Source organism: Platalea leucorodia, assembly GCF_965183815.1.
Source record: "Platalea leucorodia genome assembly, chromosome: 4".
Taxonomy (NCBI): domain Eukaryota; kingdom Metazoa; phylum Chordata; class Aves; order Pelecaniformes; family Threskiornithidae; genus Platalea; species Platalea leucorodia.
The window spans coordinates 8,567,480-8,592,740 of NC_138826.1; the positions used below are offsets into that span (position 1 = coordinate 8,567,480).

General features: G+C 41.5%; 1 protein-coding gene across 1 annotated transcript in view; it reads left to right on the plus strand.

Annotated features, from left to right (window-relative positions):
- Nucleotides 1–323: 323 nt before the first annotated feature.
- The window catches only part of SHTN1 (shootin 1), a gene marked incomplete at both ends in the record, with an annotated part of 67,532 nt that continues 42,594 nt past the window's right edge, over nt 324–25,261 (plus strand). Inside the window, 5 exons of the mRNA XM_082308472.1 lie at nt 324–381; nt 10,210–10,262; nt 17,621–17,681; nt 22,230–22,324; nt 24,524–24,692. Coding sequence (XP_082164598.1) covers nt 324–381; nt 10,210–10,262; nt 17,621–17,681; nt 22,230–22,324; nt 24,524–24,692 — 436 coding nt within the window. The remainder of the gene's footprint in view (nt 382–10,209; nt 10,263–17,620; nt 17,682–22,229; nt 22,325–24,523; nt 24,693–25,261) is intronic.

Genomic DNA, 25,261 nt, shown 5'->3' on the forward strand with positions numbered 1-25,261 from the left:
CTCCCCCCGAGCAGCCCTCCGAGGCCCTGCCCGGCCCGGGGAGCGGCCGGGGGGGGACAGGAGCCCGGAGCCCCGCCGTGCGCGGGCCGTGCGTGCGGCCGCCAGCCGGTGCCCGCCCGCGGGCTGAGGTACCGCCGTGCCCGCACCCTCGCACATGCTCACTGGGGCGCCGCGGGAGTCTGGGCATGTGCAGAGCGGGCCGGGCCGCTCCCCGCGCCCGCCGCGCCCCGGGGCTCCGGCCGCCGCCGCCCGCCCGCTGCCAGGTGAAGCCGCGTTAGGTGAGGCGGAGCGGGGCAGCCGCTGGCCGGCGGCGGCGGGGCAGGATGAACAGCTCCGACGAGGAGAAGCAGCTGGAGCTCCTCGCCAGCCTGAAGGACCAAGGTAGGGGCGGGCGGCGCCGTCGCCGCCTCCGGCGCTGGAGAGAGCGGCTCCCCCTTCGCCGCCGCGGGCCCGGGCTCGGCCGGCGGCAGCGCGGCGGCCGCGGGGCGGCGTGAGGCGGCCTGAGGCGAGGGCTCCGCGCCCGCGGGGACGGGGTGCGGCAGGGCGGGCGCGGCCTGCGCCGGGGGGGGCGGCTGCGGCCTGGGCGTCCCCCGGCCCGGCGATCGGGTCCCCTCTCGTTCCCAGGCGCCTTTCTCTGTCCACACAGACAAAACAAAAAAAAAAACCTTAACAAAATAAATGTGGGGAGCGAAACGTTTTGGCTGTTCCCCGTGTCGGTGCCCGTCCCGCTGCCTCGCCTCCCCGCGGGTGCTCGGGGCTGGCGCGCGGGCGTCGCGGCGGGCGATGGTGGGCTGGGGTGAGGGCAGGAGGCTGCCTGCCGCAGCACATGGGCTGGCGCTGCCGACGGCCCAGGCCTTGCTGCCCGGCGTTCCGGCCGGCCCGCGCGCTGGTAACGGCTGCGCGGCGGACGGCTGGCGTGGATCCCCCGGCCGGCGGTACCGGTGAGCCCGGATGTCTGTCCGGCGCCAGGCGGGGAACGTCCGTCTGTCTCTGTGGAGCTGAGCATCACACGGAGTGCCTGGCTGTGCTGAACCGGGCGTCGTGTCCCATCTCCCGCTCTGCGTTGCAGAATCCGATACTAACCCAACCCATCAAACACCCTCCATCCCGTCAGCGTGCAAACTTCCCGCTGGTAGCTCGGGGCTCGTCCTGATACGCCATAAGTTTCTGTAGAGCCTTTGTAGTTCCAGTGTAAATGAAAGGAACCACTTGTCCTGGCCTGGTTTGGTTCCCTGTGTGAGTCACTCGGTGTTTTTGTAGGAAAGTCTGGTACTTCAGCTTTGTAGATGTTTAGCTTCATGAGTGCATAGTTTGGCTCGGAAACTAACGCACTGTAATATTTCATCTTCTGTAAGAAGGGGCATGGAAAAGAGCTTGGATGCTCAAAAGGCAGCCCATTTTTTAACTTCCCTGGTCAGTCTATCCCCCAACCAGGCTGGTCCAGCAAAGTTTCTACCTTGGTTAAGTAGGTAGGCGACATTTGAAGAACCATCATTACCAGACGTTTGAATTGTGGACATCTGCTTCTGAGCATGCATCAAGTGGTCGGCGTGCCTCCTATCTCGCAGCTTCATGCACAATAGGTGCTGTAATTTGCAGCTGGCAATTCCCACAGCTGCATTCTCCTGGTCTCCTGCGAGCCTGGGAGAAGCTGTTTGGAAAGGACCTGTTAGACCAAGTTGTGTAAAAGAGTGGAATTACAGGGGTATGATGAGCACCCCTTTTTCTGTCATTCATTCTGACCCTAAATACGTTCGGTCACCCTTGCTGTATAACAGAAACTTCTCTTAACCAAATTTCAGCTGGATATTTATGAGCTGCTTTGGCACTTCTTTTTTTTGGTTGTTCCTGTACACTCAGCATTGTAAATTCATGATTACCAGCTGCACTGGGTAGATTCTGACTTTCAATTATTTCAATGGGTATAAAATTCATGATAATCTTACAGCTGTGTGTTTTGATAATATGGGACCAAAAAATAAGGCTAAAAATCTGGTTTTTTGTTGACTGACTGCTTCCCTCCAGTACTGTTGGCTCCAGAAGAGTTGTCTGTGCCAAAAAGACAGTTGCTAAAATGACAATAATCAGTTGCAAAAAAGGCAAGTTTGGGTTATTCTTTAGAGAAATCCTAGCCTCTTGAAATTGGTTAGATTGGGGCTTCAGTTTTGATGTCTGAAAGTCTGCTGCTCCAGTAGGCTGAGTATCCTTTAACGTCTAGTGACATTTTATGGGACTGCAGGAATTAGTTCAAGGGAAAGTTACTGTAACTTGAGGACTGGCCATCCCAGATCCATTTAAGCTGTTGAAATAGAAACTGTACTTGGCAGACCCTGTCCTGTAAGGCACTGTTCTTCATGGAGGTTTGTCCCCAAATGTAGGAGTTGTAATATGTTGTTGTGAGGCTAACAGATGTTTTTGTGATTGTATGGCTGGCAAGAAAGTTGTTTTATACGGGTGAAAAGTTATCCAGTCGAAAACTTCTGAAAATACTCTTCTGTATGCTATTTTGCATCTAAAACAATGCAAAATTATGATAGCACACCGTACTTAAATTATGTCAACTGACAAGTCTGAGGTGCCCAAAGTAAAGAGTGCAAGTGATGAAAAGGTAATGAGATGCATAAAATTATCCTAACAGTAATGACCTAAATATTGTTACTGTAGGTAAGTAAATTTGCTTCCTCTTTATATACTGTAAGTTTGGATATATAGCTTCCCCTCCATTCTTACTGATAACAAAACAAAGACTATTTTAGATACTAACAACTTTCTGCAATTAATTTTAGGATGCTCTGTTAAACAGGGGCAGCATGAAAAGAGGAGGAAAAAAGTCTCTTATTTTTCCTCTTTACTGCTTCCAGGTGTAGATAACAGTATTACTTTGGAAGTAAATGCAGTTGGTGGAAGGATCTGCTGTCTCTGAATATTTGGGGTAATGGGTGTACCTACTTTTCAGGAGTCCTGTCTTTATTGCATTCAAAGTGGCATATGGCTTCAGATTACTGTAACATTATGGTCTGTAGTCAGATACCTGAAAAAACACCCTTTGGTTTGAAGGGGTTTCAGAGAACATTCATTCAGTAGCCCTTGTTCAGTTTCTCTTTCAGCATGTGTTTTCCTAGTCTTGAGAAACTTGCCTGACACCAGGTAAGTAAACTGTCTGAGAAGTGATGCGAAAGGTAGAGGGGAAGGCAAACAGCAGCATCGGTGGCTGACTGCTGTTATGTCTTAACTACTGCTCGTGCTTTCCCTAAACGAGGTCAGTAGATTGAACCTGAGGCAGGTGTTTCGTAGCTGCCCGCTCAGTTCTCAGTGGCAGCTGTGATGCTGACTGGTGTCTGGGCAAATTCGCTTGCCTGTTTGGCAGAGCTCTGAGCGGTGACAAGGACACCGAAGCTGTCTGTGTGCAAGATATGCTTATCTTTCACCCACACTGAATTTTCCAAGTCCTGTGTGTTACGCTCAGATACCTGATACTGATCATTCTTTGGCTTGCTCCATTACCAAGTTTAAGGTGAGCATCATGAAGAAACACGATCTCTGTATTGATGATATTTAGGACTTAAAAGTATTGTTTGAGTTTGAATCCTGTGAATAGCTTTCTGGGATGGCTTGGTTAGATAAAGCAGCTCCGCTATGAATATTAGTGTTACCTAACTGTACTCTAAGTGATATTTCAAGCACTGCACATTTCAGTTCAACTGGCCCTTAAAATTCCTATGGGCAAGACTTAAAATTGAAACAAAACAAAATCAAGTGAGCAAAACCTTGTGTTATTAACGGTTGGTTGTAGAACCTGAGGAACGGTAGCAAACTGACTAACAGCTGCATCGTAACAGGGGTTTGTTACCTGCCTGGAAGGTTGCCTTGTCTGTCTTCGGTTTTATTGGCACTGCTGGTACTTTGCTCTTAAAGACAGACTCATCTTCTGCTGTGGGCACTTCTTTCTTCAGTTGAAAACAGGAGTCTGCAACAAAAACATCTGGAGTTATAAACTAGGTAAAATTACACTTCAGCTGCCACTGTCATAGTTGCATTTCTGGTCACTTTGCTAAATTACAGTGGTTAACAACTACTGTTAACTACACATATATTAACATGTTTCTATTGCCTGGGTTTTCTTAATTGGTTTTAAAGGTCTTATCTTGCTCTGTGTTTGTTGGCTGGATTTAATGAAATGTGATGATTTCCAGTCTCTAGTTCCATAGTTCTCTAGATCTATTTGATCTCTTTTTTTTTTAAAAAAAAAAAAAGTGCCACAAACTTTGAGTAAGAGGACCATGTATCTTCTAAAGAACAGATGGCTAATCTGGCATAAATATCTGAGAGTAGTACTTTTTAAGTATATGCTGTTGGCAAGCTCTTGATGTGATATGACAAATTTATTCTTCTTTGTGGCAGAGGGGTAATTTTTATGACCAGAGGAATTATTTTTTTTAGGGTAGGATACCTTGTAGGCTGCTGCATTCCCCTCTCTAGGTTATTTTTTCCCCCCATGTGTCTGTGTATGTGGGTGTTCATACACAGTCGTCATCATTCCCCAGCAGAACCCAACCTGCTTGAATGTTTTCTTCATTTATTAGAGTTTAAAAGTGTTTCCCACTTCAATTTCTTGTGTTGAACCATATCTGGTTTTCAGAAACCTGTGAGGGCAAATCTTTAGATGTGAGCTTAGTGGTTGGGCTTTATCAGGTGTGTTTAATTTCCCTGTCCAGTTCCAGGAAGCTGTAAAATTGCAGGATGCAAATTTGAGGTCTCATTAAAAAAAATTCTTTGTACACACTTTTACAGGTTTGAGTGAAATCAAAGCACGTGAGAACACAGATGCAGGATCTGACTTACAGTATTTGTACTTAATGCTTACCTTTGTATATTTACACGCGATTTTTATTTGTTTATTTTTTTTAAGAACTCTTTGGTAATTGAATCTGGTAGGTATCAGCTAGCGCAACTGATAGGTGACCAAAAGCTTGGTTTGGCCATGTAAGCTTTAGGCCTAATAATAGGTTTATATATTCCAACTCAAGATTTGGAGTCATTGTAAAGTAACGGGTATAATGCCATCACATACGTTCACCTTTACACAAGCCCATAAGGGCTTGTTCCTCAGCTCCATCTCTCTTTCATGGACGCCCAGGAGATCTTAAAAATGCTGCCCAGGCATTTGAATTAGGTTGCACGTAGCTGGTGCTGCTGATGCCACACCACGTCCAGTTGAAATAGAGATCGCCTGGGTTTAGCGAAAGGGATCTTTGAGCCTAAAATGGGGAACAAGAGAAAAATTGAGCCCTTTTGACTTTTGTCTGTACTCTTGACAGCAGTTCACAGGTCTTGTGCATGCTGTGCTTGTAGGGAAGCCATTGCTGTTTGAGAGATGGTTTGTACACCAGACTTGGCCTGGCTCTTCCAAGTACACTGGGATGAGGAGGGTGGTGGCAGCAGTGCCATTAAAGCTGCTGGTGCAGTGTTGCTGTCAGGGGTAATTATCTCTCTAATGATATATCCGAACCTGCAGAAAGCCAGTGTTAGTTTACTTCTACCAACAAAAAATGACTTCATTAGGATAGCTTGTTTCATCTGGAGCAAGGACTTCTTGCCCTGTAAGCTCTTTCTCTTGCGTGTACCAGCAAAGACATGCCTGGTCCGCAGTCTAGAAGAATAAATAGTGGAATGACACTTGCTGCCTTTGACAGCTCTACTTACTTTTTGATTAAATAAGTAGGTTTGAAATGCTGAAGTGGCATGACTCGTTGATTTGGCATGGAAGGGCTCTCAGTCTACTTGAAGGCCACCCTGGTTTACAATATAAATGCTAAAGTATATATATGTAGCATTTTTAATGTTGCTTTTTTAATTTGTATTTTTAATATACAGCTTTAGAAAAGGGGTTGATGAATTTTTTAATAAAAAGAGTAGGAAGAGTCTCACCACCTCACTGTGTAAGTGAAGGTGTCTTTTCTGTTGTTCACTATGAATTATAGTCATTATATAATTTTACCCTTATGACCTTGTTTCACTAATAAGTGCTTTTTAGCCATAATAAGTATCTCATATATAAAACATCTAATTTAGATAATGCATATCTTCTGTCAGGAAATCCAGGTTCAGGAGACACAGGTTCACAACTAAAAATCAAAAGACTAAGATATAATTATAAGAGCTTCTGTATACAATGTTTCCTGCTTAATTTAATATGGATAAAGTGCAGTGATACAAGTTGGCAGGACAGTCCCTTCTGGCCAACTGAGCTGAGGAGTGAGTAGTTGGTGAGTGAGCATGGTTGTGTTATGAAGGAGCATGCTGTCTTCACTCGTGTTGGCTATTTTGTGGCTTGACTGTTTTACAATAAGAACAGCGTTGGATGGGAATATGTTTTGGGTGGGTTAAGAGCTATAGCCCCAAATATTCTGTTCTTCTCTCCTTAGTCTTGAGGTGAAGTTGTAGTGTTGCCCTCATACTGCATGAAGATAGCCTGTAGCAAAGAAATGTGATTTGTATCCTGATAAATTGTTTATATAATACTGCTGTATATCAGAAATAATTCTATTAAGGATAAACTTAAGTTAGCGTTAGACAGTGACAGTATCTCAAGAGGTCTCTGATATGTATTTATCATAGTTCTTCAGGATTCACTGGAGGCTAATGAATACAACATAGGCATTTTACTATCGATATATGCTACAATATTGATTCTTTGAGGAAAATTATGTATAATTCTGGAATTTTAGTAGCACCTTTAGTAAAGCATCTTCACTTGTTTGTTTCGTTCACCACTAATTTATTGGAAAGAGATATCTTTATTCGAGGGTAATTTATGTATAGCATAATCTGATTGAGTCAAGGTGAGATGTACGAAGTTTTGAGATGCTCAGGTACTGTTGTTGCGTATATTGTTTGAGAGCCTTCATAGATTAAGGAGAAAAAATAGTCCTGTCTCTCAGAGAAGGTTTAGGGAAGTCCTCATACAACAGGATTTATGGCCTGTCAATTTATAAATGAGTGATAACGGTACCTCCTAAACTACCAAAGTGGTTTTAAGGCTCAATAATCTATATGACGCTTGGAACATGTAAAGTGTTGCCTAGCGCTGCTGGTATTAGTTGTTCTGGGGTAGTTTTAGAGCAAAGAGATCATTGTCACCTTTAGGCCATTTACTGCTTCAGTGAGGGTTATGTAGACTCTTGACTTTTTTTGAGATGGCCTCAAACCTTCATTGTACATAAAACATTTGAAAAACTCTGTATAAAAACTTCCCAATAGCCCCCTCAATGTTCAAAAAAAGAAAAAAAATCCAACTCTCCAGTCATACTTCATAACTTCTAAGTCATCTTCTGCCTTTGCAGAGAATCTGATATAAAGCAGAAAATGTGTATAGTCATTTTTTAATTATTATTTCTGTTTCCAGGCCCGATAAAAACAGTAGTTTCTTCATTAGATTTAGTGTTTAATAAATCCATACCAGAAAATCTGAATGATGGGATCTGTATGGGAGCATCATCTAGAGGTTGCCATCTGTGAAGAACAATCTTATTTTAAGATACCAGATCCTTACTACGTATTAGCTGCATTGAAGGAAGAACTAAGTTTTGCAGTGACAGTAAGGGGGTGGGCACGGTAAAAAGGCACTGAAGAAAGGTGCTGTGTGACTGCAGCGTGGAGTAGCTGATGATTTTGTGTTTGCATTCCACGACGGACATGCCATGGATTACCGTCTGCAGTAAAAGAGGGCAAGGCTGCCCTGAACAGGCAGTTTAATTCCCAGTCTCACACAGGTGAGCGCTTACTGGGGATTGCTGGAGCGTTGTGTAAGTTCGTATCCTTGTTTTTTGGTAGCTTGTTCTTGTATCCGTGCCTTAAGGGCTGATGATTCAGAGTTCTCTGTTCACAGAGCATGTGAGGAAAGCTGTCAAGGGTGGGGCAAATCTATATTTACATTTTTCAGTCATTTATAAAGTATTGAATAGCAAGTATGAGTTTGCCTTAAAGGCAAGCAACCACCAGCAGTTTTCAAGTATGAAGAAACGTGAATTGTATCTGTTGATACAGTTTTCATTCCTTTTCTTGCATCTGGATGCTAGAAATCTCTTCCCTTGATTTTCTAAAGGGAACAGGGAAATGGCTTAGAAGTGGAACAGTGATCAAGAGGCATAGCTTTTGTGTTCTTGTGTAGGAAATATGTTGTTTCACTTTAGGTGCCCTTTCTTAGAGCAACTGCATCAGCATGGTTTCGTCCCCATTCATCTACCTGTTTTTCTCTGCTTCTTGAGTATGGGAGGTGGGTAGGGGTCTCAGGGGTAGGTAAGGAGAAGTGGGGACAAAGTAAAGGGATGGATGAGCGACCTTGGTTTTACTGGTGCAGGGATGCAGGCCACATTTTAAGAAACCTGGTTTTGTTCATTCTACTCTTTCGATATACCTTTTTACTTGGGTGAGCGGCAGTGAGGATTTTTTCCCATCTGTTTAAATTGTCAGATTTCCTGTGCGTTTGCATGTGGCCTGTGACTTTGTTTTCAGTGGTTTTATTTGACTCTCTTTTTCTGGACATTTTTCAACACTTGCTAGTAACAGCAGAGCTGAGATTCTGGCTAGGAGATTTCTAGTGTTCCTCAGTTTCCCTTTCTAGTTAATAGAGTCTGCAGGGTCTTGCCATTTCCCTGTTGCTGGTCCGGGCACATGAGGAGCAGAGCCCTGTGTTTTGAGTTAGTAGCCCAGGAGCTAATACTGCTGTCTGTATCCCAGACTTCATGTACCTCAGTTCTGCGTCTCTAAAATGAAGAGATCTTGGAGAAAAGAGGAATTAGGATAATTTGAGGTTTTTACATCAGAGGTACTTCTGTGCTGCTGCTGAGAGTAACAGGCATGCTGAAGGCAAGCAGAACAGTGATGCCATGGACCTAGCTTTTAGGAGTGAGTTGAATTAGTTTTATTTCAACAGATTTTGAAATGCTGGGGAGGGGGGAGAAGAGGGACGTCACAAGAGTGTAGAGTGTAACTTTATTTGTAAGAGCTTCTTGTTTGAAAAAGTTTATCTAAAGCTAGAAAGGGCTAGTAGGTTTTCAGATGGCTAGTCTACCAGAATCTACATGTTCGTGTCTTCAGATGTAAGGTAAGACATGTTAAGTTTAAGATGAAACTCCAACATCTCTGCTATCATCAGCTGAAAACTATATATCCATACCCTTTATCCAGTTTTAATTAAGTTGGCTTGAAATAACACCTGTATGCTAGTGTGGCTTCTGTTAGGTACAAGAAAAAAATTGAGGAGATACTAAGGGGCTGCAATAAGATGTAGAGTAATGTCAACAGCCCTCTCATTTTACTCTTGCAGTATGTATCTTAAAGACTGAAAAATGTTCCTTTCTAACAAGGTTTGTTTCTTTAAGGTTTGGAGGTGTATTCAGCTTCTTTCTAGTGACAATAAAATTTCTATGGTCTTGAAGGCCAAACAGCCCATATGGGACACACTGAAAGAACAATAGAATTGGGAAGTTGCGGTGATGATGGCACATCCCTAAGGCAGTAAAATAAAAAGTTCAAGGGTGGCACACAAAAATACACAATAAACTGGAAGCTGAATTGGTAGCTGATCGGTTGTTTCTGCATATTATTTACTGGTTTGAAGTGATGGACCTCCAGCATCCTGGAGGTTGATCCCTTCCCTGCTGATCCCTGCAGCTGAGTTCTTGTGTGATCTTGGGTAAATCATACAATCTTTTCATGTCTCCACTGTGGAGTTTAATGAAAAAAAATCTCTCATAGGACTCTTGTTGGGAGAAAATGTTAATAAATAAATAAATGAAGGTGCTCAGCTACTCTGGAGGTACATATGTGTAACAGTATTGCATTAATCATGCTTTCTAGCATTGATCTGTAACCTGAGCCAGTGTGGGTTTAAAATGGTGACTGCAAGCCAGTACATTCACCTTGTAATTTTTGAACTCAGTCAATAAGGTTGTTTAACTCTCCATTGATCAAAAATTGATTGTTTTGGGAGCCACCATCTTTTTCAGACACTTTCCAATTACTTCAATTCTAAAAGGATATCCAGTTCATCTATAGGCTATTAATGAAGTTTATGACCCATGTTATTTAAGAAGTTTGTGTAGATAGCCAGAAGAGCTTTAAAATGAATGAAATGGCGAGCTAATTTGGGTAAAGGAGGTGCTGCAATATTAACACTTTTCTTTTTTTCTTTTTTTCCTTGTATAGCTATTGGTGAATATGAAGAGCTTAGAGCAGAGAATAAGAAAACGAAAGAGGAGGTTTGTATCTATTGATTATGTTTTTAATACTAAAATGCTAAATATCAGAATACCTTATTGGCTATGGGAGGTTTTTGTCTGCTTTTGTGAGCTCAGCTGATTACTTCCAGTGTCACTCATAAGTACTACTTGTATACCTATATGTATTAAGGAGCAATGAATGCAACTCCTAGCAGCTATTCTAGCTGTGCCACTCCAGTAAAGTTGCTATAAATATATTTTAAATGATTGCTGCTGTAGCCAGTTTGCATATGGTTACAATGTGAGCATAGACCAACGCAAGTGTTTAGATATTCTTAGGAAAACTTGTTTCTCTTGGATCTAAACCTTGTTTTATTACGACTTGATTTGCACAGTGGAACTTACTGAACAGAAAATAGAATAACTCCTCCCCTCACCCAGCCCTTCTGAAAATTCAGAATGTGGGAATATGATTTCTGAAGGTATTTGAAGTCTTTCTCCCTGCCCTCCCCCCCACCCCCAACTTTTAATAGGAGAGCAAGATGTCTTATCTCAACTTGCAGAATGGCACTGCAGCATAGAACAGGTTTGCAGCATATCACGTATCCTTCTGTGAAATCTGTGTGCCTGTCCAACTTGAAAAGAGGCTTTGAATGTATGGGCTGAACTTCATACATCACTGCAGGCTTCATTTTTTAATATTCAGAGATACTGGAGTAAGAAATAATGACCGCTTCCTAGATTGTTCATTGTAATTATGATATGTTGTCTTCCTAGTAGTAAAATTAAGCACATTCAGTCAGGTAGCTCTTCCCACCCAGGACTCTTGTTCGTTCAACACACCTGCTTTCTGTGAGGAAGCCAACAGGAACAGAGAACTCTTGAGAGATTTGATGGCGGTGTTGTGTTGCACAAATCCCTGTCAATGTGCAAAAGGTTTTTAGTAGATACCTGCCAAAAGAAACTGTGGCCAGTAAAAGCCTCTTATCAGTTCTAGATAGTGAGGAAGGCAGAGGAGACAGCGCTACACTGTACTGTAAACAGAAAATTCTCCTTTCTCCAGTATTAGTGAGCTGAAGATGCAAGAAACATGTTAGTTTTCAAATCCGTGTTAGCTGCCAAGGCGTGTAGGTTTAATTTAGCTTTTTGTGAAGTCATTTCTGAAGGGTCATGTTTAGTCCTGTTGTTATAAACGTTGCAATTCAAGGCTGTATTGGGAAGACCTTGTCCTTAACTATTTTCTCATTACTAAAGAAAACTTGAAGCTTATCTTTACATTACACTTCAGCAATGAGTACATGTATTTCCACTGAGCTCAGCATATTGTGCTTCACTCCCTCCTACCCACTGACCTTCTTGTCTTTTTTACTGTGCTTTTTGCTGCATTCCCATTCTGCTGTCCTACACCAGAGCCTCAGATATCCCAGGAAATCTGTCCTCTATTTTTGCTGTTTGGAAGACTGCGGCAGTTCATCTCCTAGAGCTCAGAAGAAAAGGAGAATGAATTAGACCAAGAGTCCATCTAGCCCAGTATCCTGTCTCTGACAGCAACAGAGAGGGAGGAGTGTAAGAGCATGTATAACACCTCCACAGAGTACTCTTCTGGTCTCCAAACCACTTGCAGCCTGGGCACTCCTCAGCTGCATGGGGTTTGCATGTGTTCTGCCCTCCACAGCTCTCTTCCTTCAATTTGTCTCGTCCCCCTGCAAGCCTGTGCTGATTGTTGGCTTCCATCACATGTGAGGATTTCCACACCAGGCCTGTCGACTGCATGAAAAATGGCCTCTCCAGCTTTGCCCTGAACCCAAGTCCTGCTAGGTTTGGTGTTTCTTCAACAAAGCTTTGTTTAGGTTGCGGGGTGGGGAGAATGAAGAGACTAGAGCTGCATTTTTATTTAGAAATTTTTTTTCTTCAAAGGCAATTCCAATGAAAAATTTTGTCGCCAAAATTGAGATGAAATGAGATGTTCTGAGGATGTTTCTGGCATTCTCCTCTTCTTTCTTCCTTGCTCCTCTCTCTCACAAGACTTCTTTCCTGTAGCTGCATATCTCTAGCCACTTCTGTGTGTTTCTTCTGAAGGTTGGTATGATGTTTTTCAGAATACTTGCATAACAACTGAAAATCCTCTGGCCCTGAGCACATGGGGATTACATCCCCAGTCGGGCAAATTAGTTAAGCACATGCTCAGGGTTGGAGGATTTTCACTTGTTATGCAAGTATTCTCCATCCAAGAACCTCCATCCTGCAAATTGGTGTGCTTGTGTAAGCAGTCCTGCTTAATTGTTTAAGTGCTTGGACTCAAGTGGTTAAGTGTGAGGCCCTAAGTGCATTTCTTCTACAAAAAAAAGGATCTACTGATACAGAGTTCATGGTTATGTTTGCTTACAGTGCCAATACTGGAAGAAATTACTCCTCGTTTTATTGCAGGGCTGGGTAATCCTGAAAGCTCATTAGTGTCTCTCTGTATGTTACTTTATGCTTTGCAGAATCAAACCTGATATTGGAGGAAGTATGGCCCAGGCTATCTCTGCCTGTGGGTCTGGGAAGTTGTGGGTGACTTCTGTTCTGCTTTTTGCCACTGCCTGTCAGTGTCAGCGTAAGCAAATGACTTCCTTTCTATCAATTGTGGTCACATAACTGCATCGATAGGAGGACGAGAAGAGAGAGTTAATTTGTTTAGAAAAAGATTTGCAGATTATTTGTGGAAAGTACCACACAGAAGTTAGATACCAGTCTGTATGTATGTGCTTCTGACACATTCAGTGGCTTTTTTTTTTTTAAGTCACCAGTACACTTGTATGGCTCTGAAAAATGAGCTGTGTCATGGAGAAATGATCCTAGTTTATATTAAAAACATGGAACTTAGTGCATAACAGGCAGCTAACTTAAAATAAATGTAATTTTAATTTTTTAAAATTTATGCTCTTTGTTCCTTATTTTTTCTTAAGATTAGAAAGTAAATTGACTTTTACGTAGGTTACTTTGTTCAAAGTACTGCTGCTTAAAAGGATACTAATAACCATGAAAATTCAGGAGCAAAAGATAAGATCTTTGATCTGCAGTGTCTCTTCCTTATTGCCTTGCTAAACTCCCAATTTGGAGACCTCTGGTGGGGTCTCTGACAAAATTGGTGCAGGCATATTTTTTATTAGTATTTTTAAATACTTTCAAAAAATGGAGCAAAAATGACATTGGCAGATTACTTCTCTTGGGTCATCCCTTTAATTGAAGTAGCCGACTAAACATGCATACCAGTCCCCAAAAAATAGATAACTACCGTTCAGTTGCGCACAAACGTAGATAACTTAATATGCAGTTCTGACATATTCAGAGTCAGATCATGAATAAATATTTGACTACTTGCTAATCAGACAGAAATGACTCTGAACACTGGTTTTGACAGTGTTTTGTCATGCTGCCAGTAGGGGGAAAAAAAAAGCAAGACAGCTTTCCAAAACAGTAGGTGTAATACTGTATCTCTGATACATCATTCATGATGTTTGCTCTGTTAGAGCACATGTATAGAGTGGATTATATGTTTTGTCACCAAATGGGAACAGAGAAGGGATTCTGCCTTGATGACATGCTCATTCTTTCTGTAAGTAGAGTATAGCAAATGTCATAGGATGCTTTTGAGCACCGTACCAAACTCATAATTTTAGAACAAGCATTAAATCTGCATAAATTTCACAATCTGTATAAATGGGAAAGAACGTATCTTGTGTTGCTTAGCAATGGCTTAATTGACTATATGGCTACTACGTGAACTTCTTGCATCTTAATATCTGGACTGAACAATCTCCTTCTTGTTTTTGCCCTTTGAAGGCCCTTTACTGAAGTCAGTAGGAGCTTATGTGCAAATTAGTCGGCAAAAAAGAAGCCTGTTAGAGAACAGACAAGAAATCCAGGCCTTCCCGGAATTAGTGGGAAAGAGTCATTAGGCTGGTGGGAGCGGGTGTGCGGAGACCTGTGTATCCACAGGCTTCCAGGTGGTTGTGGGCATCGACTTCCCAACATCACGTTGTAGCGTCAGGTTCCCGTGATGGCATGGTACTATCCTGGTATTGTGCTAACTCAAGCGCAGGCCAAGTTCGTGTACTGCTGTTCACCTTGCTATATATGCAGTATTTAGTTTGAACACCAATCTTTGACGTGTGCATGATTTACTTGTAAGTAGTCAGCATATCAGTTCTCCGTGCTAGAAATGAAAGTATTGCCTTGTATCTCATGTACCTAGAAGGCAAAACTCTGAAATTGAGTGGGATTGGCAAAGCTCCTGAACTTGCTTCTGCAAAGATGAAAAATCCTAAGGAGTTATTCACAGAATGAATTTTTGAAACTGAACTGTTATTTGTTTCTAAAAACATAGATGCAATGTCTTTTTATTGCCAAGAAATTATCGTTGACTCCTATAGCTAGTTCAGGACTGGAATGGGAATATTGTCTATTACCTTTGTTTTTTATTGGGATAATGGTGCTATAAATATTAGACTAAAATATAGTAAATCAAATGGTATAAATGCTTATTTTCCTCTGCAGAGAAGCTAGAATTTTTAACAAGATAAAGTTAAAAACAGAAAAATGACCAACAATCCAGGAGTTATCAACTTTTTTTTTTTTTTTTCATTTGAAGGTACTCTTGAGTATGGAGCTATCTGTTAATACTGACAAGGGGAGACTTAGTAAATACTTGAAAATTGTTTCTCCTCAACAGTTGCATGCACTTGAATGTGAAAAGTGAACAGTGGATTTTATAGCAATGTTATGCTATTTGCCTTTTAACATTTAGGATTAGTGATATTCTTGTCAATTAGCAATTCTACTGTATATGCCTCAAATAGCTTTTTTGAAAAGTGAGGTGGTCGTGAATTTTGAAGGCTTCTGTGCAGCTTTTTGAGAGCAGCTAACACTTCCAAATGTTGATATTTTTAAACTTTCCTGTTTTAAAGGTAAGGTCAATTTATTTTAAGGGGTGACAGTGCTTTTTATTATGAAACTTAATTGCTTTATATGAATATTTTATTTGTGTAACTTTCCAGTTTGAAACAGTACAGGTAGTTAAAGACAATCTCAACTCTTTCTAATACTTAGCTAAAGTGGAGATAAACTAGGTTTTTTTGGTAGGACTTGTAACAGCTCTGCTTGCATAGGTTTGATTGCAAGACAAAAGGCAAAGTGCTTTCCATTGATCATTTCAGCAAGGGCAACTATCTCCTGCTCTCCTTTTCTTCCTGCTCTTTCATTCTGAAGCACAGGAGCAGTGAAAGGAAAATATTCAGAAAGCTGCAACCGGGAGCAGGAATTGCTTTGCAGAGACCCAAACCTACAGACCCTGATTGTGCAGAGAAACATGCGTAGCTATCAGGAGAATAGTCAGCTTGCCGTGGTCCAAATGGAGCTCTTTCTGCAAGTAACACTCAAGGTGAAGTAGAATAGGTCATTTAACTTCTCCTTTCGCTGCACAGGGAAAGCTGTTATGCCTTACAGCATGTTGCTGGAGGATTTCAAAAGGAGTTTTTCCTACCATTGGGATAGGAAGTGTACCACATCCTCTACATCAAGGTTTCCATCAGTAGGAAAGTGTCTTGTTGACTTCCACAGGCAACAGATCAGATCCTTAAAGTGCTAGTCTTCCTCGTTTTTAAACTGAGCATTAAAAGCGCTTGCTCACTTAATGTGCAGTGGGCTGAAAGCTTGCAGCATGCAGAAGAATCCGTGGGTGAAGTATGCCAGTGTGGTTACAGTGTCTCTCTTGTAAAATACAGAGAGGCAGCAGCTCCCAGTGATCCCCCTTTTGCAGCGCAGCTGTGCTCTGCAGGAACAATCGGAAATTCTTCCTGCGTCTTTTACTGCCTTCTGTTCTTAGACTGCACTTCTGCCAGTAAGGTAAGGCAAATTTTTGCTGAGGAAACCAAGAGGGAGGGCGGCACGCAGCAAGATTCATGCACAGATTTCCCTTCCTCACCTCTGCTGTGCGAGATTCTCTAAACAGCGTCTTTGTTAACAGGGCCAGATGAAGCGGTGAGTCCTCGTCCGGCAGCTCTTCCTTGTTTCACAGACCTTTACAGCAGCTGGTGACTGGCCTGTTCCCCCTACTCAGCTGCTGTCCCTTGCCTTATCACCCCAGTGCCACGAGAGGAGTGATTGCCTGTTGAGTGCAGCTCCTTTTGCTCCCACAGATAGCCCTCAGCAGCAGCTTCCAGAGCCTGTGGGGAGGCTGCCCCTGAGGTGACAGCAATGGCATCTTCTTGCTCAAAAGCAGATCCTTCTTTGGGCCTTATCCAAGGTCCTCCGGAGCTGATAGAAGGGCTCTCTTGAATTTGGCTGCCGTTGAATCGGACTCTCCCCCTTCTTGTTACTTAACAGCAGGCTCCTTTCCCAGCTAACTCAAAGTGGGTCCTCATGTGGAAAAACTGAAAATCGAGCAAAATAATTTCAGGGTTTTTTTTCCCGTTCTGTTCCAATGACTGGTATTCTTGTAATTGCAGTTACACTGTAAGGAGCTCAGCTACACAGATCTCTTCCAGAAGTTAACTCATGGTCTTAACGTTGATTTATTACTGTGAACATACACAGCCGCATGTGAGGCAGGATGTCTGGAACGCCATGTGTGTAAGACACGTTGTGTGCCAGTCATACTTCCCCCTGGGTCATGTGTTTTTCACAGTGTGGTTAATCACTGTGTCTCTTGTGAAGTTTACTCATTTCTTTGAGTTCTTTCATTTGCTTAGAGAAGGGGTTTTCTTAGAGAAGTCTCTTTAACGTCTGTTTTATTCTTTCTCTTTGAAGAAACCTTTCCATCGTAAGATCAGTGATTGCAGCCCTGTGTAGTACTAGCATTAACCCCCAAATGAATAAAACTGGGGTGATGGGAAATATTCAAAGTATGAAAATGAGTGTCTTCCCCTCTTCAAGTTTTGCTTATGGCGTTATGAAACTGAACGGTATGTCCCTGTTTATTGGCTTTGAGGTTTTCCTTGCACATGGTAGGTATAGAAATGTAGGCTTCTTTTCCAAGTCTATTTGTGTTAAAGAAGCTAGACTTAAAGCATGTTCTTGACATGCAAAGTATTGCTTTTACTGTTGTGTGGAACATGGGTGACTGTTTATATCAGTTTTGGATAATGTGGCTCTTCTAAAATATTTTCAGAGTAGCTCTGAATTGGAACCTAAAATCAAGTACAACTTGCCAGTTTGGTTAGGAAATACTCTGGGTAATGAATTTTTTATGCATTAACCTATCTTACATGACTGAGAGCAAAAAGAAATGATGCTTTGATAGGCTTCTGTACGTTATTGTGCCGGCAATTGATCTTTGTTGATTTTGCATGTTGTGACTGACTGCTAATTAAATAACTGGGATCAGCGTTTCATTTCAATTTTCTCTTCTCCAACAGTGTGACAAAATCAAGCAAGAACGAGATGAGGCTGTCAAAAAACTGGAGGAGTTTCAGAAAAGTAAGTTGATAATGTTAGTGGGAATTTTTTGGTATAGAGAGTTATGAACATCGCTCTGCATACTCAATGCTGAGATTCAGGTCCACTTGCTGTTTCTCCTTCAAAGCCTTGTTTTAAGGAGTTAATCCAGTGAGACTTTGACCATTGTCAGACTAACTGCTGTCACAGCATTTATATGCTCTGACACAGGTAGCCATTCTTGAGGTGCAAAGTGGTGAAAATACAGCGGTACAAATGTGGCTCTGTCTCACCTGGATTCTGCAAGTGACTTTTAGAATGATATATGCTTGGACTGAGTGGGATTTGACCCTATTGCTGAGATTGATGATGATGATGATGATGATGATAATAATAATAATAATAATAATAATGGTAATTTTTTAATGAAGAATGAGTAAAATTACTCTAAGCACAGACACACCAATAAAGGTTTTTAAGATGAACTGCTGTCTCTTGATAATTTTTAGAGCAAGTTCTGTCTTGTCTGGGCTGTGAGAAGGTCAATATTCAGTTTTACACTTTTATGGTAATGGTTCTATTGAAACTGTATGGTGTCTGGAAGCAGCAAAGCACATCTAATGGGAGTGGAAGTATCCTAGTGGAATAGCTCCTTAGAAGAGACAATTACAATAGGATTGTGGTCTGTTATGTCTGATTTGTGCCAGTATGGTGAACTGCACGAGGAAGCATCAGAAATGTGGATGAAGTTAATGCAGGAGAAGGAAATCACATGGTCTATACTTTTGTGTGACTGTGTTAATAGAGGAATTTGCTCATTTCTATTTTATAATTGTTCATGTGATACAATTATAGAAAATAATCTAAAATCAACAGGAATCATCTACTGCCTTAAATGATCTTCGATAACTGTTCTGTGAGGCAAGAATGTTCTCTAAGAAGTCTAATTCCTCTGGAAAAAATTGCGGCCTGTTTTGTTTTTGTTATGATACAAGAAATACCAGAGTGTGGCAGAAAATGTCAAGTAGTTAAGACTTAAAATTTGAAGTAATATTTGATGTTGTAAAATTTTATAGGTTTCTTTTATCTTCCTTTCACATTTTTAAAGGACATACCTTGTAAACATAGTGATAAAATGCCAGGAATATTAGGATTTTAAGGCAATAATAGAGCCCATTATTTAAACGACAATATAAAAGGCAATTATATTGATGAAGAGCTACATCGGCTTTGTGTCTGTGAATAAACTTGGCCTGTACTCAGCTTCTATTTGTTCTCCTGGCATAAACACATATTGTGTGTGATTCCAGTTTAATGGGGCCCCGTTTGTATGCCAAGCAGCTGCATTTTAGGCCCTATTGCGTGATTTCATAGCTCTCTGAAAATTGGTTCTATTGAGCACAAGAGATAGAAGGTGGTGGTGGGGGGGAAAGCTTCAACACACAATCATTTCTTTTCAATTGGAGCCAGCAAGGTTGATGACAACATGACCATTGTGTTATAATGATAAGACCACTAAGGATCTGTACCTCTCATCAAGGCTTTCACACAACAGCAGATACAATTTAATTCACTGCTCTGTCAGCAGTGCTGATACCATTATGCCGTCTGTCTCCACAGTTATAATCACTGTCCTCCGAGAAATGCAGTTGAAATGATCTTGAGCAGTCAAAGAAACTCTCAATTAAGGCTGCCACTTCCAATGTGTCAGATTGTGTCTTATGCACTTGGTACAATTTTCACTTCCAATCCTGTTTATTTACAATGTCTACCAGTAATTATGCTTAACATGTCATTTAGTGAGGGTGCCCCTGCCAAGGAGATTGTTGGGTGCTGCAGTACCATTGAGTGGGAGTTTCTCGCAGTCAATGCCATCAGCGGCTTTTAGTCCCTGATGGGATGCAGTAGTAATGTTGATAATGCAAGTATCGTGCTCATCAAGTCATAATTAGATGCCACTCAAATGTGCCACTTGTAATAACAGTGTTGATTCATGTTTTCTCGGTGACTGCAACTACTAATTAGTTAAGTGGTTTTTGGTTGGCCTGCATTTGCTGCGGATTATTATTACCCCTGAAAAAAACTGTCAAGGTTAGAGATGTTTCAGGCCACTTAGTGCTGCTTTATGAATTTTAATATTGACATAATAAGAACTTTGGACAGACTTAGGAAATAATATATTTTTGTATTTAATTTGGAAAGATTTTTTTCCCCCTGAGTTAATCATAATTGCAGGTTAATTAAGTTTAAATGAACCAAGAGTAATCCCTAGTTCTGCCATGTGAGCCCAATCCTTGTTTCCCAACTTTAGCCTTGCTTGAGGCCATTAGATTCCTGTCTGTAAAATGGGAGCAGGTCTGGATCTTCACTGCTCCCTCATCCTGCCCGAAGCATTTCATTACTCCAAATTCCCAGAGCTAGGTAGAATAAAAACAGAAGAGAGATGGACATGTACTACCTGAAGCTTTTCCTCTCTCAAATTAAATGTGGCAGCTGGTGCGGCATGCTTGGAGCAGATAATTTCCCCAAAGCCAGAAAAAATGGAAATAAAAAGACAATCAAAGAAAGAGGTGTGGTTGCTCTGCTGTTAAAAGACTTCATGTGAATATAGTTTTTAGGCCAAGATTTCCCAGTACTCTGCCCTGCTCTTTTTTTTTGGCTGCTCATATTTTGTAGAACTTGTTTCTTGTGTGCAGCTACTGATTTGACAGCAAACCCTAGTATGTTGCTGGTTTCCTATATTATTAACGAAAACATTAGTTAATATTGACTAAGTATTAATAAAGCTGCATAAATAACACTTGCTAACAGCCTGCTTTTCCTATCCTAAAGTCCTGTTAGTAGTCATTAAGATGACCTCTGGGTATCAATGAGAACTTAAGTGTCTCTCCTCAGTTTTTAGGCAAAAGTCTGGGAAGAGGGCAGGTGGGACTTTCTACCCAGTGGTATGAAATCACTAGTTTTTAAAGCTTATCTTCATGAAAACAAACGGAGATACTAGAAAAAGTCCTCCGTATTTACGCTATATTCTTCCAGCCTTGTTCCCACTCCAGAGTATTGTTCGGCTGCGAATAGTCCTTTCTGCACATTGAAATCCTGATGCTGGGCTGAAAAGGAATCTGCACCATGAAATGACCTGCAGAATTAGGGTCCAGGCTGCTGCCCAGGAGGAATAAGGGTGCCAGGAGCCAAGGAGGGGTTGCCTCAATGGGCGAGGTGCTAGCCTGAGAAATGGGGAACTGGTGTTGGCTTTCCTGCTTTGCTCCAGATCCCCTGTGTGACTTGTCACTTAGAAGATGACTTTCAACACTAGTTAAGTACCTTTGTGCTGCTGGAAGCTGAGAGGAATTGCGAGCCAAAATGCATTTGTGCTTTTAAATGTCCTCTAACTCACGTTGGTATCCTGTGTTACAAAATCAGATTCGTTCCATAACTCTTTTTGGTCACTCTTGGAATACTGCGTATTTTCAATATAGTGATGTGTACCCACTGTGGTAATAGGGATCCTGTAAGTGCAAAGGACAGATGTGTCTCTTGCCCTTCAGCTGTGACATCAAATGCGGTGACACAGACATGTATTTCAGGTGCAGTCAGGCAGCTCACGCTCGACCCTGGTGTCATGGAAGATTGTGTGTGTCCATGTTTGTATGCTGGTGTCTGAATCTGTGTAGGACTGTGAAGGCAGGGTGTATTTTAGGGCATGCTCAAGTGCAGAGAGACTTCAAATACAAAACAGTTCAGACATTACAGCCATGTAGTAATACAAAACTTGGGTTGGTCAGCTGAGGTTGTCAAAAATCGGGCAATGCAGGCAGTGTTGAGTTTCCATCAGGATTGCATCCATCAGGGTGTATCCCAGCTACTGCAGCTAGCATCGAAGCTGATGGGGCAGAACCAGAAGAAGGAACTGTGCTGTACTAATGATTTGACTTCGGTGGAGTATGTGCTGTAGGAGGCACTACAAATATAGAGGCTTTGGTCGCTTAACTCCTTTCTCCATTTCCTAGTAAACTTGCCCCAGGCCTGTGCTATATGTCCATCCTGCAGCTCTTTTTGTACAGTGTGTTTAGCAAGTGTGATGATACTTAGAACACCATGTAAACCTGAAGACCGGAAGGTGAAAATAATCTTTGTAAGACACCTGAGTTAATCTTGCTGTTTAAAAATATCGACGTTCCAGTCTTCTGAAAACGGCGTCCATACCAAATTTTCAAGAGGATTATGATGGCAATCTGAAGGGACAATCCTAGTGGTCTGACTCTGATTCCTCAAGTGTTAATGAAATAAAGATGGTGAATGACGATGGTCAGGGGGGCTCCTGCTGGCCTTCTACTTCCAGAAGTTTATGCTCAGTTCTCCGGTTCCCCCTCTAATGCTGCAGATGTGGCTTGAGAGGGTTGCTTAAAGCAATGAACCAGATATTCAATGTTCTAAACAGTTGCTATCTATGGAGATTATCTAAGTACGTACTTCCCTGTATTTGAAATACTTACATAGAAAGTTAACAGAAAAAGATGTAATATTTCTGATCATGGGATGCATGTGTCAAATGCAGGAAAATACTGACTAATTTTTAAATGCTTCCCCTAGTTTCTCACATGGTTATTGAGGAAGTAAACTGTATTCAGAACCATCTTGAAATTGAGAAGACGTGCCGTGAAAGTGCTGAGGCTTTGGCTTCTAAGGTGAGAAGATTTATGGTGATTCTGTTTCATCCGATTTCTTTTTTATTTTTGTTTTTTTACCTTGAGATTGTATACATGTCCCATATATGTTTTCGTATAATCTTACAGATCTGTGAAATTGTTTTGAAGTGGCAAAAACTATAAGCCATATGTGAGATGCAAAATACAATTCCTTCCTTTAAAGAAAAAAATACCTGTTTTAATTTAGTTTCTGTTTTGGAACAGTAAGTCATGGACCAGCATCTTGATATCTAGTTTTTATGAACATTTAGGTTAAATGGAAAAGAAGTCTTAGAACTGTCCTGTGTGAGATATAAAACAATAATGAGCATTTCAGTGTCTAAATCGAATGGAAAAAGTCAACCACTGCATTACATTTCAAGTGATTGTTTATGAAAGCAAAGCGAGGGCAGGGGAAAGGTGACCTCCGCTGCTCTGTTGATTGCGTCTAGTCTGATGAATTTAGCAAGTGTGTAATTTTCTATATTCCATCTCATCAGAAGTGCATTATTATTAAAGAATGTTTTTATCTCTCTGTTATATATTTTTGGTTGTGTAAAATGCATCTGAGCCACTTCATCAGAAAATGGATTACAGCAATTTTGAACCAAATTTCATTAGCAATGCTGACTGCCTTTTTTTTTCTTTTTCTTTTTCTTTTTTTTTTTTTTTTCCCCCCCCCCTCCCCATCCCCTGCCCAAAGTACATCCTTAGATATGGTAAAAATCACACCAGCAAGAAATCACTTTAATTTAGATGCATTAGCAATGTACTTTCTGGAGGTATTTACTTAATTGTTTGCATAATGACACTATATTAGAATTCATAAGATAGACAATCAGCATATAAGTAAGAAAATGAATGTATTTATGCAACTTTTCTTCTTCTGTGCACTTTTCCTGTAATGCACGTACAGGGGCAGTTCAAAGACTAGCTTTACTCCATGGGGCTGCTTTGTCAAAGCTGATTTGTTTGTTGCTGTGAGCTGACTAAGGTTCCTTACAGCACCCTTCCCACTTGCTCAGTTTCATTCTTTGGGAATGAGATGAAGACGTTCTTGAGTAAATCTCCTGTGGCTGGGGGGCTGAGGAAAGGGGGGATCAAAGATGATTGCTTAGGTAAAACTTCAGGGTTAGCTTATGGTGAAACTGCAGGTTCAGTATGCGTTTTATTTCAAGGTAAATATTGGGCTTCTGAAATGCATGTTGACTTCAACTTGTTGTATGTCATAGTAGAAAATTGAGCCTCATTCTTAGACCTGAATGCAGGGAATGCTTGGCTGGTGGGTGGGCAGTCACCCCAACATATGCCTGAACACCCCTGAGACTGTGCTGAGCTTGCTGAGAGCTGCTGGCACGGGGTATCTAGATGCAAGCCAGCGAAAGAAATGGTAAGAGTGAAACATTTGCAGCAGTCCCTGTTGTTCAGTTTTTCCTGGCACCTTGGTCAAGACGGAGATGCATTACAGAACCTCTTCTGTATCATCCACCAGCCAGGCACGTGTTTAAGCATCCAGCCCAGAGTGGTTTCTGACTTGTGGTTTGACCCATAAAGAATTGGTTTATGATATGGCTTTCATCTTACGTATATTGAGTCTACAGTTATAATTCCTGAGAATTGTACATAATTCAAAAGAATTTTGAGGTAATTCTGCTGTGACTGGGAGGATAGTAGTTGTGGTGTTTGTAGTTTATAAGCAAAATAAGGGCATAGGAGGAGGTAACAGTTTCAGTTTGACCAATTGATATACCTGGCAAAACCGGACGAGCTTTCAGGAACACAGGCCCTTCTTTAGGTCATTTGGTTAGGGCTCCTGTTGATACTGGTACGTGCTTAAGGGAAGGAGCTGAAGCAGTTATCACAAAGAATGCATAGCATTAAGTATGCTTGATAGTTGATTTGATTTGAACCTACACAGGGTATTTATTAGTCAGAAGTACCAGAGAGGAAAGAAGGGCATGGATGAAGCATCATGTTGAATTCAAGCCTCCTCAGAGGGAATAGAGGACAAGCTTCCCATTTTCAGACCATTTTAATGGTCTGATGGAGCATTTAATCTAATGTCACTTTGTCTTCTTTGTTTGATAGATCTTTTAATGATAAGGGAGAAAAAAAAAACAGTTAACTTTTTTTTTCCTTGCACAGCAGCTTAAAGACAGACTAACTAGCTTCTTACTGTTTGTACTTCTCAACTTTCAGCTGAACAAAGAAAATAAAACCTTGAAAAGAATTAGTATGCTTTATATGGCAAAACTGGGACCAGAAATTATCACTGAAGAGATTAACATTGACGAAGATGATTCATCCACAGATACAGAAGCTAACTCTGGATCATGCAATTCTATGCATTGTCAGCAGCAAATAAAAGGTGAGCGTTGTTGCTGAGCCTACACCACCATACAAGGCGAAAGTTGTCTCAAGAATGGCAGTATTGGTTTGGACCAGAGATCAGTCTGGCTCCGAGTCATGCTTCTGAGTGGTCATCAAAGGATTTCCAGGAAAGACTGTAAGAACATGGTGGGCTTGTAGTGATACTGTGTAATGCGTATGGTGTATATACAGCCTGCAAAGTCAGTTGCAATGCAATAGGAAAATGAGATCTGCACCGCTAAGAGAGTTCAGCGTTACTGAGTCGGTAAAAGAAATATTCCCTCAGATCCTTAACAAAGTGAAAGTTAAGCAGAAGGGCAAGGTCACCTTGGTATCGCTTCCACTGCAATGTTACTGTTTCAAAGCTTGTAAGCAGGACTCTCAATTTCTGTTTCCATTATGTACCTTTCTATGCACAAACTTCATTTGTGTTCCAGAGTTATTACCAAACAGCAGCTTAAAAAGGGACAGTTGTACTGGGTAAAACAGCAGAGCTTGGGAACATGGAAATACCTTGATAAGAGAAATCTGTGCTTTATTAAGAAATTTCTGGTTCTTTTTTGAACG